Here is a 14,981-nt window from a genome sequence, read left to right on the forward strand (position 1 = left end):
GGAATTTCAAGAAATATTTTAAAAGATTAATTATGATTAATATATAATATATATTATATAATATATAATAATATATTACACTATAATAAATAATGAATATAATAAAATAAGACTAATACATATTAATATTAATATTAATATATACTAATATGATATATAATCTATAATATTTATATATAATGATTATATATTAATACATATAAAATAAATAATAAATATAATAAATATATATTATGTATATTATATTTATTATGTATAATATAATATATTATATATAATAGATATATTAATATATACAGATTACTAATTGATTAATTAATGATTAATAGATTAAAAATCTTTTAAAAGCCCCAAAACCAGAGCTTTTTGTGCTTGTTTTATCCTGCCAAGAAACAAAACCCAAGGAATAAACAGGAAATGCTTCCCCTGCCAAGAAATGAGAGCAGAATACCCTCAGTGTGGCTGTGATAATGCTGCAGTGCTGTTGTTTGCTGTTGTTATCAGGGATGTTCTTGCAGTGCTCTGGGGCAGGGAGATCCTGCAGCTTTAGGATAACTGGCTCTAAAAAGACTTTTGGCTAATTTGAATGCTTTTTTGGAAAATCAAGAGCTGTGTCAGGTGGGATTTCATGTCAGTGGAAGCAGTTTCTTCTGATGGTCCAATGGAGCCATATTTACCTGTGGTTATGTTATTTTTCAGCTTATAAAATATTTTCTCAGAGAACTTTTAATCTGATGTGAGCCAGAAGTTCTTCTCACCTCTAAAGTGGAGGAAATCCTTCCAGAAGTGTGGTGATACCCTGGAGCAGATTCCCAGAGCAGCTGTGGCTGCCCCTGGATCCCTGGAAGTGCCCAAGGGGGTTGGATGAGGCTTGGAGCAGCCTGGGACAGTGGAAGTTGCAGGTCCATTCCCAACCCAAATCATTCTGTGTCAATCCCCCAGATGTTCCTAACCCTGGCATAATTTGGGATTCTCCATGAAAATTCCTAAAACTTCTTCCAGGTTGCCCAAGGGGTCTCCCCTGCTCTGCCAGCAGCTCCTGGCATCTTGGAATGACAGCCACAAGTCCTGAACTTCTTCCAGGGATTTATGGACAATTCTAGGAGCAAAACCCTTCCAGTGATGAGGAGCAACATGGGAGTGTCTGTCCATTCTTTTGCTTCTTTTCTGCTAGGGTCAGGATTAAATGTGTGAGATGGTGTTTCTTGTTGGCACTCAGGAGAACAACTTTCTCTCAATGTCTGATCTAAATCTCTCCTATTTTTCATGTCACAGATACCCCAACAGTATCCATGTCTAATAGCTTTGATGCTCTTTAATTTTGTTGATATTTCTACCTGAAATATTAATATTTTACTGATGAAGTTGTGCTCATGTGTTTTTCCTCAAAAGGAACTTTGGAAGGGAATTTAAGTACAAAGAACTGCTTGAGGCTTTTGGAAATAGTGAATGGTTTTGGTAAATACTTTTTTGTCTGTTCCTTCACTGTTTGAATGAAAAAAATAATCCAAAGGACCTGTCTGGGCCTTAGATGTAGTTTTTTATTATTGTTTTTAAAGGTAATTTATTAAGACCAGTGGTTTTCCCAGGATTTGCAGGGGAATAAAGTAAAAGCCCTACTGAAGACTCTGGGAGTTATAATTTGCCTTTTCCTCCTTTGAAAAAAATAGGGCAGCATTTAATGAATTGATTTTTAATTATTTATATTTAAATAATTAAAAATAATTTTAAATTATTTGACTTAATGATTGATTTTTAAAATTTTAAGTAAAGTTTTTATTTTTTAATTTAATAATTTAATAATAAAAACTAATTTTAAATTTTAATTAATTTTTAGATAGTGATTTTTTTTTTTCCCCTGCACTTGTTAGTGGTTCCTGTGTAAACCCCAGAGCAAAATTAGTGTTTGCCTGGGGGGAAGCACAGGCTCCAGTGTTCTGGAAGCACTGAGCCTTATCTAGGGTACATGAAGTCCCTCTTCTCCTGGGCTTCAGACACATTGTCCTGCACAACTCCCATCAGCAGTGATGGATGGCTCTGAAAATAAAACATAAATCCATTTGTTACAGGCCCTATTTTTAATCTGTGCACCAGTTTTTATTCTCTGGCCAAGGAGCAGGAATTTCTGTCTGCTGCTCCCTGGTAGCCCAAACAGCACCAGGGGCTGTGGGTTTGCTGCTCAGGTCCTGTGGGATTTTGGCTTGTTGAATAAATACTGCTGTTCATATGTTCCATACTGTTTATATGGAATTTTACAGGATATTTCTGTGGCCTCCACGGGGTCCTGGTGCCTCTAATTCTGTTATTTAATAGGGATTGGTTTGGGTGTGCAAAATCAGTTTGTAGCAATTGATAAACTCCCAGTGTAAACTTTTTATTTATTTATTTAAAAACATTCACTGCAGGGCTGTTCCGCCCTGCTCTTGGTTGGAACACACCTGACCAGAGAATATTTTTACCAACCTGCTCACAAAAATCCCCAGGAAGGGAGATCTGAGTCTGGGACAGCTTTCAGTAGGCCAGGGATTAATAGTAAATTAAATTCAGAGAATTCCAGGTTGGAAGAGGCTTCAACTATCATCTGCTCCAGTCTTTCTTGGCATCAATAACCTCAGAACAAATAATTTATTTATAATATTCCTTTCTGCAGCAGTATTTGGTTGCTTTTCTTTACGCCCATTTTGCTCTGTGGAGTTCCCCGATGCCCCTCCCTTCTTCACTGGAATATTTTATGTTTTTTGGGAATAACAGGGATGCTGGCTGTTGTTTTCCAGAGGGGATGTGTTTGCCTGGCACAGGAGCAGTCCCAGTCCCCTGGAGCAGGAGGGTCTGAGCTGTGAAGGTGCCACACCAACACCTAAAATGTGAAACCTGTGGAGAATTCCTAGTGCTGTGCAGTAAGTCAACTCTAATATTTCATATTCATATGAAATATTTCATATTTCAAATCTGTTTTAGAAGACAGATTTGGGCTAATTTAAGGCAAGGGAGGGAACATGATTTAGACTTGATCCTTGATTACGCAGTGCTGAAAAATTAATTTATTTCAGGAAACAAAAGCAAAGCTTTGCTTTGCTGCCTTTCCTGCTCACTAGATGAACATCTAACATTAAAAAACATTTTTTTTTTCTCTGTTTCGTGCAGGTGAATAGCAGGAAGCAAACCATGGACACGCAGTTGTTCTCCCCATTCCTGGGGGCAGTCCCCAGTCCCCCCACGCCCCCGGAGCCCTCCCAGCTGTGCAGGGACTGGCTGGGATGTGCTGAGGATTTTGGATCCCAAGCTGCCTTCCAGGAGTGCCCCAAAAAAAGGTATCAGCATCCCTGCTGTGGCCTTGGGGCTTCTGGGTCACTGGGGTTGTGCTACAGAACAAATCCTGGATGTTTTTTGTGGGAGTTTCAGGCATCTCTGGAAACTCAGATTTTCTTTGCTCTGTGGTGATTATTACTGAGGTTGTGAAAAAAGTGTGTGGGGGTTTCTTTTTTCCATCCTAAAGCCAAGTGATGGTGACAGAATATTGCCATTTTTTGGAGGGAATTGGGGATAGAGACTGACACAGAAGCTTCTGATGAGAGAGTTCTCTTTTAATGAGAATTTCTAGTACCTCACTGCATGTTTTTTGTGTCATTTCCTTAATAAAAAAGAAAATCTGAGGTGGGGAGAAAGTGGAGTCCACTGGCTCACAAGGTGCTGAAAGGTAACAGTTAAAGAAGATAATAGATTGCAAAAAACCTTAATTCTTTTGCTGTTGTTAGTGGGAAGTGTCAGAGTGATGTTTATTTTTTAACAAAAGAACACACAGCTTTGGTGTCAGCTGTGAGAGTTAATTTTAAGCAAGGAATGGCAATTTGCTAATTAAAATATACAGGTCTAATTTGCTAATTAAAATTATTGCAAGGTAGCTTTAAAAAAACAAACAAGTTATGGAATTAGAGTTAATCCATGTCTGTATCCATTCTGAGCCTGTGGATATTCAGAATTCCTTGAGGTCTCCCTAAAAAAAAAAAAAAAAGGAGAGAAGAAAAAAAAAAGAGCGAGAGAAAAGAAAAAAAATTTATATTTGACCAAGACACAGGAAAGATCTGTTATCAAATACCAGTTCAAAACATTTTCAAGAGTCTTTGCACTTCTGTGCATCCTAAATTAAATCCAGGTTTCTTAGACAGAGAGGAGCTGAGCAGGGGGTAGGTCAGGGATGAGTTAGAGGTGAAACTGGTGAGGTCTGAAAAGCCAGCAGGGTGTGATTCTCACTGGGATTAAAATGTGATTTTTTTAAAAGAGTTTGTCCCATATTTTATGGTTTCTGTTAATCAGCAAAGTCAGTGAGCAGTTATGTGGCAGCCAGGGGGGTTTGGGAAAGGTGGGACCAGGAAATCTCAGAGATCTTCAGGGACCCTGAAAGGATTCCAGGTGGGAAGTTAATTGGAGCAAAACCATGAGGATAGAGGCAAGGAAAGCTTTATTATTAACTTGTGAGGAGGAGTCAGGAGTCATTCCAAACAACTCCATAAAAATCTAATCTTGCATCTGAAGTAAAAAGTTGGGTTTGTTTAAAAATTGTTGGAAACCTTGGGTGCTTACCAGAAATATTTAGTAAAATTTGACCTGTCCAAAAGGAGATTAAAAAGTGGTTCAATTTAAGTATATATAATTTATATTTTATATATATATATATATATATATATTTATGTATATATATATTTTTATTATATATTTTTTGAGGTTAACAGAATAGGTTTTGAATTATTTGGCAGTAGGTAAATTAGAATGCTCCAGACTTTGAGAATATTGATCCTATTTATGCTCTAAACAAGACAGTCAGGGTTTGAAGGAATGTCCATAAAACAGGTTTTTTTCTTGGAAAGAGGAAAATTTTTGCTGCTTGGAAAGTGTCTGGTGAAAGAAGAAAAATAATTCTACTTCACTTGGGCTCTATAATTCGCAAATGCAGCAAGGGATTTCTGTAGAGGATACATTAAATCCAAAGCAACTAAAAATGCTGCTAGAAAAAAAGTTTTAATATTTTTGTCTGTTTTGTTTAGGAGAAAACTTTAAATAAATTTTACTTATTTAAAACTTTTACTTTGTTGTTTTTTTTGTGTTTTTTTTTTTTTATTTTTTTTATTTTTTTTTTTTCCAGGGCACCAATAAATCTTCCTTACTCTGGCAATGGCCCTGATGTGTTTGGGTTGGTGTCGAGCATTTTAGAGGAGCCAAACAAGCCAGAGCCAGCTACAGATTGGTGAGTTTGTTCTGAGGGGTTTTATAATTTCTGTGCTGGTTTTTATGCCCATTGTCACACAGATATGATACACAATTTTAATTATTTCAGAGTTGAGTAATGACAGCCTTTTAAAATGTGGAAGTGTCTTTACTTCATTTGCCAGTAAAAAAAAACCAAACAAACTGAACTGTTAAAAATGCACATTTTTAAAGTTTTCCATCAGCTTTACAGCATTTGAGGAGGGGAAAAAAAAAAGATAATTAATTTTAACCAGTAGGGAGCTGACTGAATGCAGTGGAATCTGAGACATTTAATAAATCCAAATAAACTCTGCATTTCTGAAGGTGCAGAATAAACAGTGTGGGTGATGAGATTTCACAGAGCACTTGCTCAGCTGCAGTGGGAATATTCCTCCTGTTTTTGAGGAGAGCTGTGCATGGCTGGCCAATAATGCAAAATGTGATGTGTGAATTGTTTTAAGGCAAGAAATGTTTTAAATCCTGACGGGAGGCTGCTTTAACTCTGTTCCAGGAATTCTCTCTCAAGGTTGTTCCCCCCTGTGTGGGCGCCTGATCTGGGCAGCAATGGGGAGTTCCCAGCTCAGCCCTGGGTCCAAACCAAGGATTTTCCCAACCTGCTGGGCTCCAGCTGCCATCAGGAAGCCCTGCAGGAGCCTCCTGAGGTGGAGATGCTGCACAGAGGTTTGGGGGACCTTCAGCTCCTTGAGTCTTGGCTCTCTCATCCCAGCAGTGCCCCGAGGAACCCTGGCAATTCCTCCTTGCAGAGCAGCACCACAGCTCCCCAGGAAGGGTTTTCCTTCCCAAATTGGGGCTGGAACCAGCATTTGTGCACTTATGACCACGGGAGGGTAAATGGAGGCTTTGAAAAATGTGGGTCTGGTTTTAGCCCTTTTTCTCCTCATAACAGGATGAAAGAAAGCCCCAGCGCCCAGAAGGAGTTTTGGAAAAGAGGAAAAGCTCAGAAAAATTACACTCAAGGACAAACTAAGTATTCCCCTGATCTTTCCAATCAGCCTGGTGGTGGTAACTCTTGGGATAAAGTACCCCAGGACAGCCACCTGTTCTCTAAGAGATATGAGAACTTCCCAGCTGATCCCAAACTGCAGTCACCTCTCCATCCATCCCTTCATTTTTTCAACCCACCCCCTAAGGAAAATACATTTTCTGGAGGAGCAGGCAGAAAACCCCAGGAAAGCCATGTGCAAAATGGCCATTGTGGCTTTACTTTTGGGGATGTTTTCAATAATAATAATAATAATGAGTGTAAAGTGAATATGGGCCCTAAGGAAAGCTCTCCTCAAGCAGCTGAATATGATTTTTCTGTGAAAAACACTGTGCAAAATGGGAATTACCCCTCATACCAGGGGTGTGCATGGCTGGATGGGAGCAGCCTGGCAGCTGCATCTGAAATTCCGTATGGAAAACAAATGGCAACGAGCCCCCAGTCCTCATCAGGGGTTTCCACCATGTCTGGGGGCTCTCCCACCCACCAGCCTTTCACACAGCCCTCCTGCTACTCCCAGCTCCTTTCCGCCCTCCCTCCCAGGAAAGATGGGAGGTTACAGACCTCAAATGGAGTTCCCAGCCCCTTGGGGGTTCCTCATTTCCTCTCGGAGAGCCAGAAGCAGGTGAGACCCATTGGAAGGTCCCAGGAGGATGCCAGGATGAGCAAGGACGGGCGGCGCCGCAAATTCTCCGTTGGCTTTTCACCCAACTGGCTGGTGCAGCAGAAGGCTGCAGGTGAAGACCCTGCTGAGAAATACCACAGGTTCCCAAAGAGGCAGAGCCAGGAAAGTGGCAGTAAGGATGACAGAAGAGGTAGAAGGAGTTGGATCCCTCCTTTGGGGTCTGCGGCCCTGAACCGCCAGCCTTTCACCGCGTTTCCGAAAAAGCGCGAGCAGAGCGGTGGCAGCTTGTCAGACTTCATCAATCCTTCTCTGCTTCCTTCCTTCCCACTCATGTCTGATTTTAAGCAGAATCCCAGCTGCCCTCCATTTAATCACCAACTGTTTCCATCAGCAAATACTTTCAATTTCCCTCCGCCGCCGTTTCCGTTCTCGGACCTCGTTGATCTTTTCCACTGTGACGACTTCAACCCCTTGAGTCCCTTCATGAGTGAGCTGTTCCCTGGAGATATCCCTGCCCCCTGCTTTGCCTTTGCAGCCCCGTTTAACAAGTTCAGAGCTCCCAGGAGCCGCAGCGGCCCTGCTAATGAGCTCCACGTCCGGCTGGAGGAGTGTTCCGAGCAGTGGAGAGCTTTGGAGAAGGAGAGGAAGAAGGTAAAACACAGCTGGTGGTGATTCCTGATAAAGACTTGGTTATAAGAGAAAATTTTATGGTGTTTCTTCTTTGGTTTGTTGGGGTTTTTGGTCTTTTTTTTTTTTTTGTTTGTTTGGTTTGGTTTTTACTGTCCGTGATATAATCACAGCTTTCTCTTCTTCTGATTTTTCTTTTTTTTTTTTTTTTTTTTTCTCTTGTTCTAGTAAATCTCTACCTGTAGTAAAAAAGAAAATGAAGTAACTAATCCCAGGCACCTTTGTATGTCTGTAGAGAAAACCTACAATATTTTTTTTTGTTCCCAAAGGGAATTCCAGTTTATGCTCTTCTCATTATGGTCACTTTGCAGCTTCACACTCACTCCCAGAACTGTTGGCAGGGGAAGGATCACACTGATAATGAGGGTTTTGCACTTGGGAATGAAAGCTCTGTGCTCTGAAGAAGCAGAAAGAGCTTTCCCAAGAGGGGTCAACTCCCTGAATTCCATGCCAGGTCTCAGAAAATAAATTGTCCATAATCCCTGGTTCTAATTATGCACTGGGTGCTACTCCCACGTGTGAGAAGCCTCCTGGTCACTGGGTAAAGGTGTCTGAGCAAAGTAGACCTGGAAAACCCCTTTTTCTCTCCATCCTCAGCTGTGGGACCTTGCTGATGGACTTCTGGAATTGTGAATGGAGGTGCCTGTGTTGTTCTCTCATGGATGCCTTTGAGCAAGACTCCTCTCTCCCTGTCTGGCCTTGCAGGAATGCTCTGGAAGTGAGAAAGGGATGGTTCTTGCTCCAGGGTTTGTCTCCTGTTCTCAGGCAGGATTTGGGAAAATTGTTTGCAAAGACCAAGTCATAGTTTTTGTCTCCTGCTTTTTATTTCATCGTGAAAGGAGGGTGGTTTATCCTCATACCTCCTACTTATTAATCAAAAGGGATTAATTGACCCCTTGATCTGGTCCATTCCAGTTTTATCCCAGTGAGCTGCTCTGGGTTTCTCAGGGTGGTTTGTGGTTGCAGAATAGAAACTGTTCTGAGTCCTCCAAGCCACAGCCTGGCTCCCATTCCTGCAGCCAAACCACATTCCTCAGGAGGGATGGCTGCAAGGACAGAGAAACTGCCCCTGGGATTTTATTTAATTCTCTCTTCTTGTCTAATCACTCAGCCCTTTCAGCTCTCTGAAAACTTTGCAGCTGCTTTGGGGTCACATCTTGCCTGTCTTATTTCATAAACCCCACTTTGCCAGGGATCTCACATTTAAAGCATTTCCACAAGTTAGGAATTGTCTGCAATATTAAATGTGCATGTAGTTTAGTTACTTGCTTATTAACTGTAATTCTTAATTACCTGGTGTCATTTTATGAATCCATGACCTTTTCTCCATCCATTTTTTTTTCTGGATGCCTTTCAGGCTCCTCAGATGATGAATACTGGTGGAGTCAGTTCTTGTAATCCATGTTAGGCCAGGGCGGGGAATAAATTAATGTGAAAGTAAAACAAAAAGGGAAGGACTTGACCACATACTTTCAGTACAAATATACACAGTGTGGATTTAGGCTTGCCTTGAACTGCAGTGCAGCACCTGACCCCCCTCTCCTGCATCCATGGTACCCTGGAGAAGGAATGAGATAAGGAATCTACTGCTAGCTGTGTCTTTTCTACTCAAATGTAAGAATTTCCTACCCAAAAATAGGTTTGGTGCTGTTTAGTGTCTGTCTGTGTTAGACCCTGGCTAAGCCACTCTTTCTCAGTGGAAGTTTGGATGTCATGTTAAAGATTTTCTCTGTTAAAGAAAAAGATATCTTCTGGGTTAAAGTGCTGGTATCAGTTTATGTTAAATGTGGGTTCATCCTGATGCACTTCAGAAGTGATTTATGCTGCTGCTATCACCTGGTTCTTTTCAAAAATAATCATGATATGTGTAAATAATCATAATATGGGTCTTTTTAAAAATAACAACATTGGGGAGAAGCAGTGAGAGGTGTTGAGCTCTGAGGGAGAGCTGAATTAGACAAATATTCCTGCAAGGAAGCTGGAGAGGGACTTCTGACAAGGGCATGTAGTGATAGGTCAAGGAGAATGACTTCAAACCAAAAGAGGGCAGGGTTAGATTAGATTTGGGAAGAAGTTTTTGGCCATGAGGGTGGGGAGGCCCTGGCACAGGGTGCCCAGAGAAGTTGTGGGTGCCCCTGGATCCCTGGAAGTGTCCAAGGCCAGGCTGGATGGGGCTTGGAGCAACCTGGGATGGTGGAAGTTGCAGGTCCTTTCCCAGGGTGCTCCAATCCCCAAGATTGGACCGGGCTTGGAGCACCCTGGGATAGTGGAAGGTGTTCATTGCAGGGGGCGGAAATAAATGAGCTTTAAGGTCCCATCCAACCCAAACCACTCTGGGATCCTGTGAGGTTTGGGAATGTTTTTCTGTCAGTGCACTCAGAAGTCGGTTGTGCGCTCACTCCTAATCCGCTTGAAAATTCCACACGGCGCCAAAACCAGACTGAGGACACTGCACTCATTTCAAGCCATCACCCTGACAAATTCTTTCCCTTTCAGGCTGAGGCTGACCTTGCAAGGCACTTCCCAGGGCAGCACAGCTCCGTGCCCAGCCCCGTGCCGCGGCTCCCCGCGAATCCGTCCCGCGTGGATCGCCTGCTCGCCGACCAGGCCCGGGAGCGCGCCCGGGTACGCCTGCAGGGGCTGCAGCTCCTGGGATTTGATTGTTTGCTCATCACCCTCAGTGGGTTTGGTGGTTTTGCAGTGGTTCTCTTTGGCTGATAGTTGGAACTGGTAGTTGAGTTCACTGATATTGAGTTCACTGATGGGTGGAGCGCAGCGCCAGGGTTTGGTTGGGGTGTTGGGGTATGGGTTGGACTCTGTGATCTTAAAAGTCTCTTCCAACCCAGTAATTCTGTGAACTGAAAGGGTGAACTTTGGGGGTGGTATGTTGAAAAAACAGTATTTTAATTTAATGAAAATAGTTGTCTTTTAAACTATGAAAATAGTCTTTTAAATTGCAGCTAACCAGAGGTTTGCTTCTTGGAGTTACCGATAGAGAGGGAAGTCTAGGTTGGAGGGGGTGTCGTGTTTTTGATTGCTTTATTGATTTTCTTTAGGTTATGAAGTAATCTCTAGGAGTTAAGAGGCTTTTTGTTGATTATGAATACTGGTGAATTTTAGGGACTATTTCTGGGTATGATGTGATTTTTTTTTTTTTTGGTGTAATTCTTCTTTTACTAAATTTTCAAGGGTACTTAGTTTTTTCTTTGATCAAGTTTACAGATTAATTTAAATAGGGTTATCAGTTTTTTATGATAGCTTTAGAGTGGTGGGTTTTGATGTGGTCTTTATTAGAGGTCTACTTCTAGTTTTGCTCCCCACTGGGACAGTACATCTTTCTTTTATATCGTTTCTGTACAATGAAGGGATGTACTGTTGCTGTTTGATCTTTGTGACGGTGTTTACTAAATTTGGGAGAGAGGGGGGGATTGTGGGAGATAGTAAAGGTAAGAAGGCTTTCAGAAAGCTGTGAAAGCAGGCCTCAGGAACAGAAAGAGCAGAAAGTAGAAAAGTTACAATAGTACAGCAAGCAAGGACAGGAAACAATAGTTTGATTTTTCTGCCAGGTGCTCGCGCTGATAGGAAGAATGGAGAGGCTTTGTGGTGCTCCCCTGCACAGGAACATCTCCAGGACCTTGGAGCTGCACCTGGAAGCCATTCAGGTGACCCAGGCACGTCGGAAGGATGAGATTGGGAATGCTGCAAACCCCCAGAGTCGTGGGGGGCCACGCTACAGCAACGAGAAAGGTAATGCTGCCCTTTCCTGCAGCCCTCAGAGCTTTTCCAGGGCTTTAGTCGTGAGTATGTTCCACTTAAAAATGTAAATTTGCAATACCCAGAAATTCTTGTCACTTCAGCAAGGAAGTTTGCAAATAGGCTCTTGTTACTTTTTAAGACTTCACATTACTTTGAGTTCTGTTGGGGTTTCTTTTTGTTTTTCTGTTAAGATTTTAAAAAATTTGAAGTTTTTTCCTCTTGACTAGAAGACGACTGTAAAAACTCTTCAGTGACATGATATAACCATAAGTGGTGGTCCTAAAAGCAAAAATGTCCTGTTTTTAAGCAGGTAGAATTATTTCCTGGTATGGCTAAACTTTCTTTTCTCTTCAGCTAATAAAATAATAAAAAAATTGACTGTGTTGTGCAGAACACTTGTCTACCTTACCTAAGTCACAAGCCCACCACGAATGACATTCCTCGCTCACTTCTTCTTCACTCTCTTCTCCATGGGTTTGGGTGGTTTTGTGTAATTGGACAGAAAAGTCACATTGCGGATTTTGATTGATTAGCTATTGGGTTAAAAGTAAAAATAATTTAGGTGTCATTTCTTAATTGGATAGTTTAGCCTTCAATGACCTTGTTACAAGAGATAGTTAGCCATTTTGTACCTTGTCAGTGAAAGGCTGTAGAACTCACTGCTGTGAGACTGTAACGCAGATGAGACGATAGTGCGCGTTTAGACTTAGATGTTTATTTTTTCTTAAGTGCCTTCAATCCTGACCTTGACAGAGGTAGAAGGGGAAACCCAAACCCGTCAATAACATTTCCAGGCTTGTGCACTGATGTGTTTGTCCTGTTGTTGCAGATGTGCTGGCCCTGGCAGCCGCCCTGCGAGCCCTGGCTGGCGCCACGCGCAGAGCTCGCACCGCGCTCTGGTGCGCGCTGCAGGCGACTCTGCCCAGATCCCCTCCAGCTGGGCCCGAAAACCAACAGCTCCTCCTGCAAGAGCTTTGTCCTTCAAGCACAAGCAGCCGGGAAAAAAGCAGCCTGGAGCAGGAAAGCAGAGGAAGTGAAAAAGATGAGGAAGCGAGGAAGATTTTGGAGTAATCGGCGATAAACGGAAAGCTGAGGATGGGCTCAGGTCCTGCCCAGCACCGCGAGAGGAGGATTTCACTGGGTGCCAGGAAGGGTTTAATTAAAAAAAAAGGGTTAATTAAGGTGCCTGGTCAGTGCTGTGGTGTGGAGAGAGACAGCTTGTGGTGGTGTTGATGCAGTTTAATATTGCAGACGTCTGCTGCTGAGAATTTTAATGTTCAGAGGAGCTGAACAGGAGCTGAGCTTTCCTCCTGTGCTTACCCAAAGCACTGAGTCCAGCCAGGAGCAACCAGAGTCTGGTAGAACTTAATTCTCTTTTTTTTTTTTTGTTAATGAGACCATTTAGGATATTTAAAGGTACTCAATAGTCAGTCAGGGTTTGTTATATTTTCATTTTTTGCACCGTGTGTAGTTCTTTCCAGAGCCAAAGTGATCACTGAGTGGTTTGCACCCCATCACTGTGTCAGAGCAATCCACGCTGCTGTGGTGGTGTTTTTTTGGGACAGGTTATGTCTGTTTGACAGGAATAATCAGTGTCCAGTGCTGGTTTTGAGAGAGTTTTGTGTTGCCACTTCAGTTTCCAGCAAAACCAGTGTGAGCTGAGCCTTTCCATAGAAGTGGTTTTTCCATTTGGTTTTTCCACTAAAAATCCACTTTGGTTTTTCCACTAAAAAAGTGGATTTTTGTAGCTTTGCAGTGTGAACTGCATGGAAGTGCTCATTAGCAGGTGATAGAAAACTTGCTCAGGATTAGAAATTAGATTTATTGGTTCCTCAGTGGGTTAAAAACCAGTAACAATATAACATAGTATGCACTTGTATAAAAAACCTTATTATTTGTTACTAATATATGTTCATGGTACTATAATGTTTTTCAGATACATTCCATATTTATTTTAATGTCTTCATTGAATGTTTATTTTTAAAAAAAATCTATTTTAGTAATATGAAGTTAAATATTTTGCCAAATCTTCCAAATAATCAGATTTAATGATTTACTCAGGAACTCTGTATATTATTATATAAATATACACGTGGTATATAGGGATTTTTTGGGAGAGGGATGTTTGCAAAATATTTACACAAAGCTAATTATGTACTAGGTTACCAAAGCTCTTTCACTGATTATTTTTTTGGTGTGGAAGGTTTAATATATTTAATTGCTGTTAATTAGTCTCCATTGTGTGGCTTAGACAATCAATATAAAAAAACTTATTTGTTTCTAATATATGTCCATGGTACTATAATGTTTTTCAGACACATTCCATATTTATTTTAATGTCTTCATTGAATGTTTATTTTTAAAAAAAATCTATTTTAGTAATATGAAGTTAAATATTTTGCCAAATCTTCCAAATAATCAGATTTAATGATTTACTCAGGAACTCTGTATATTATTATATAAATATACACGTGGTATATAGGGATTTTTTGGGAGAGGGATGTTTGCAAAATATTTACACAAAGCTAATTATGTACTAGGTTACCAAAGCTCTTTCACTGATTATTTTTTTGGTGTGGAAGGTTTAATATATTTAATTGCTGTTAATTAGTCTCCATTGTGTGGCTTAGACAATCAGAGTGTGGTTGTTCAGAGTGAAAACTAGTAAAGAATAATTAATTCAAGCTGTGATCTTAGGGCATTTAAGAATATTTTAATGCTTTAACAACTGTCTTACTGTTCCACAGTCTCCTAACATGTACTAATAATTAAGGTTCTTGAGTATCAGGATATTAATGAACAGCTTTGGAGAGCAGTTCTTGGGTTAAAAGTGAATCAAGTTGGGGATATAAACAAAATTTGAAGGACAAAAATGAAGATTTTATGTTATGTGGTGTTCAGTGTCAAATTTGACATTTTTGTGGGTAATCATAGAGCTGTTCTCATATATATTGTACTTGCAAAATTGTTCCAAATGCAGTTGTGTAGTTCTGGATCTGTGGATGTTTCTAGAGCAGATTTTGTCTCGGTAGTGTCATCCTTAACTCTATTGAGGCTTGGAGATTTGTAGCTAAAATTTACCCAGGCCTCGTTGTAATCCACTGACTGAAGTTTAAAAACAAAAGTAGATAGAAATCAGATAATTAGTTTAGCAAAATCATGTTTTTTCCCCTAAAGAAAGTGAATTTCACTTAAAGATGATTTCAAACCTTAGGCTAAAAAACAGGTGCCAGAGTTATTTTAGTGTGTTTTCTCTGTGTACATGGAATTTATTTGCACAAAGTAATTTAAGAAGGTTCAATCTGCATTTTTGAAACTGATTGTGCTCCACAGCTTAAAAGTGGAGTTTACAGTATTTCAGTTCCTGGGTGATTTGGGGGTTTAATTACCCAAATTAAAATTAATTTACCATCACTGTGCTGACAGGAAATCAGAATTTCAGAGTCTGGATCTTGGTTTTTTTTTTGTGTTTACACAACCAGAGTTGTTTTGTAGTGGTGAATGTTTAGGGTATAATCGGTTCTTATTGTACTGCTCATGTGTTAATTAATGATCTTAATTAGCTCATAGTTAATGTGCCTTTTAACAATCTGATTTTTCCAGAGTGTTAAACAGCTGTGTGGTCACTTCTGATCCCAATTTCAGTTTTAAAAAAATGCATTTTAA

The 14,981-nt window shown here is 40.5% G+C and overlaps 1 protein-coding gene across 1 annotated transcript; it reads left to right on the top strand.

Annotated features, from left to right (window-relative positions):
- Positions 1-1,416: 1,416 nt before the first annotated feature.
- On the top strand, positions 1,417-13,017 carry LOC120510626. Its single transcript, XM_039726615.1, has 8 exons — positions 1,417-1,458; positions 2,775-2,897; positions 3,145-3,311; positions 5,141-5,242; positions 5,756-7,523; positions 10,056-10,184; positions 11,126-11,306; positions 12,145-13,017. The coding sequence occupies exons 3-8, from the start codon at positions 3,166-3,168 to the stop codon at positions 12,384-12,386; spliced, it is 2,568 nt and encodes an 855-aa protein (XP_039582549.1). The 5' UTR covers positions 1,417-1,458; positions 2,775-2,897; positions 3,145-3,165; the 3' UTR covers positions 12,387-13,017.
- Positions 13,018-14,981: the final 1,964 nt, after the last annotated feature.

The sequence above is a fragment of the Passer montanus genome, unplaced genomic scaffold (genome assembly GCF_014805655.1).
Source record: "Passer montanus isolate IOZ18808 unplaced genomic scaffold, ASM1480565v1 scaffold59, whole genome shotgun sequence".
Lineage (NCBI taxonomy): Eukaryota > Metazoa > Chordata > Aves > Passeriformes > Passeridae > Passer > Passer montanus.

Excerpts from the sequence above, each read along its gene's own strand:
- LOC120510626 (XM_039726615.1), top strand. The coding sequence starts at position 3,166 with ATGGACACGCAGTTGTTCTCCCCATTCCTGGGGGCAGTCCCCAGTCCC. Across the intron at positions 7,524-10,055 it reads TGGAGAAGGAGAGGAAGAAG|GCTGAGGCTGACCTTGCAAG; the intron begins GTAAAACACAGC and ends TTTCCCTTTCAG. Across the intron at positions 10,185-11,125 it reads AGGCCCGGGAGCGCGCCCGG|GTGCTCGCGCTGATAGGAAG; the intron begins GTACGCCTGCAG and ends TTTTTCTGCCAG.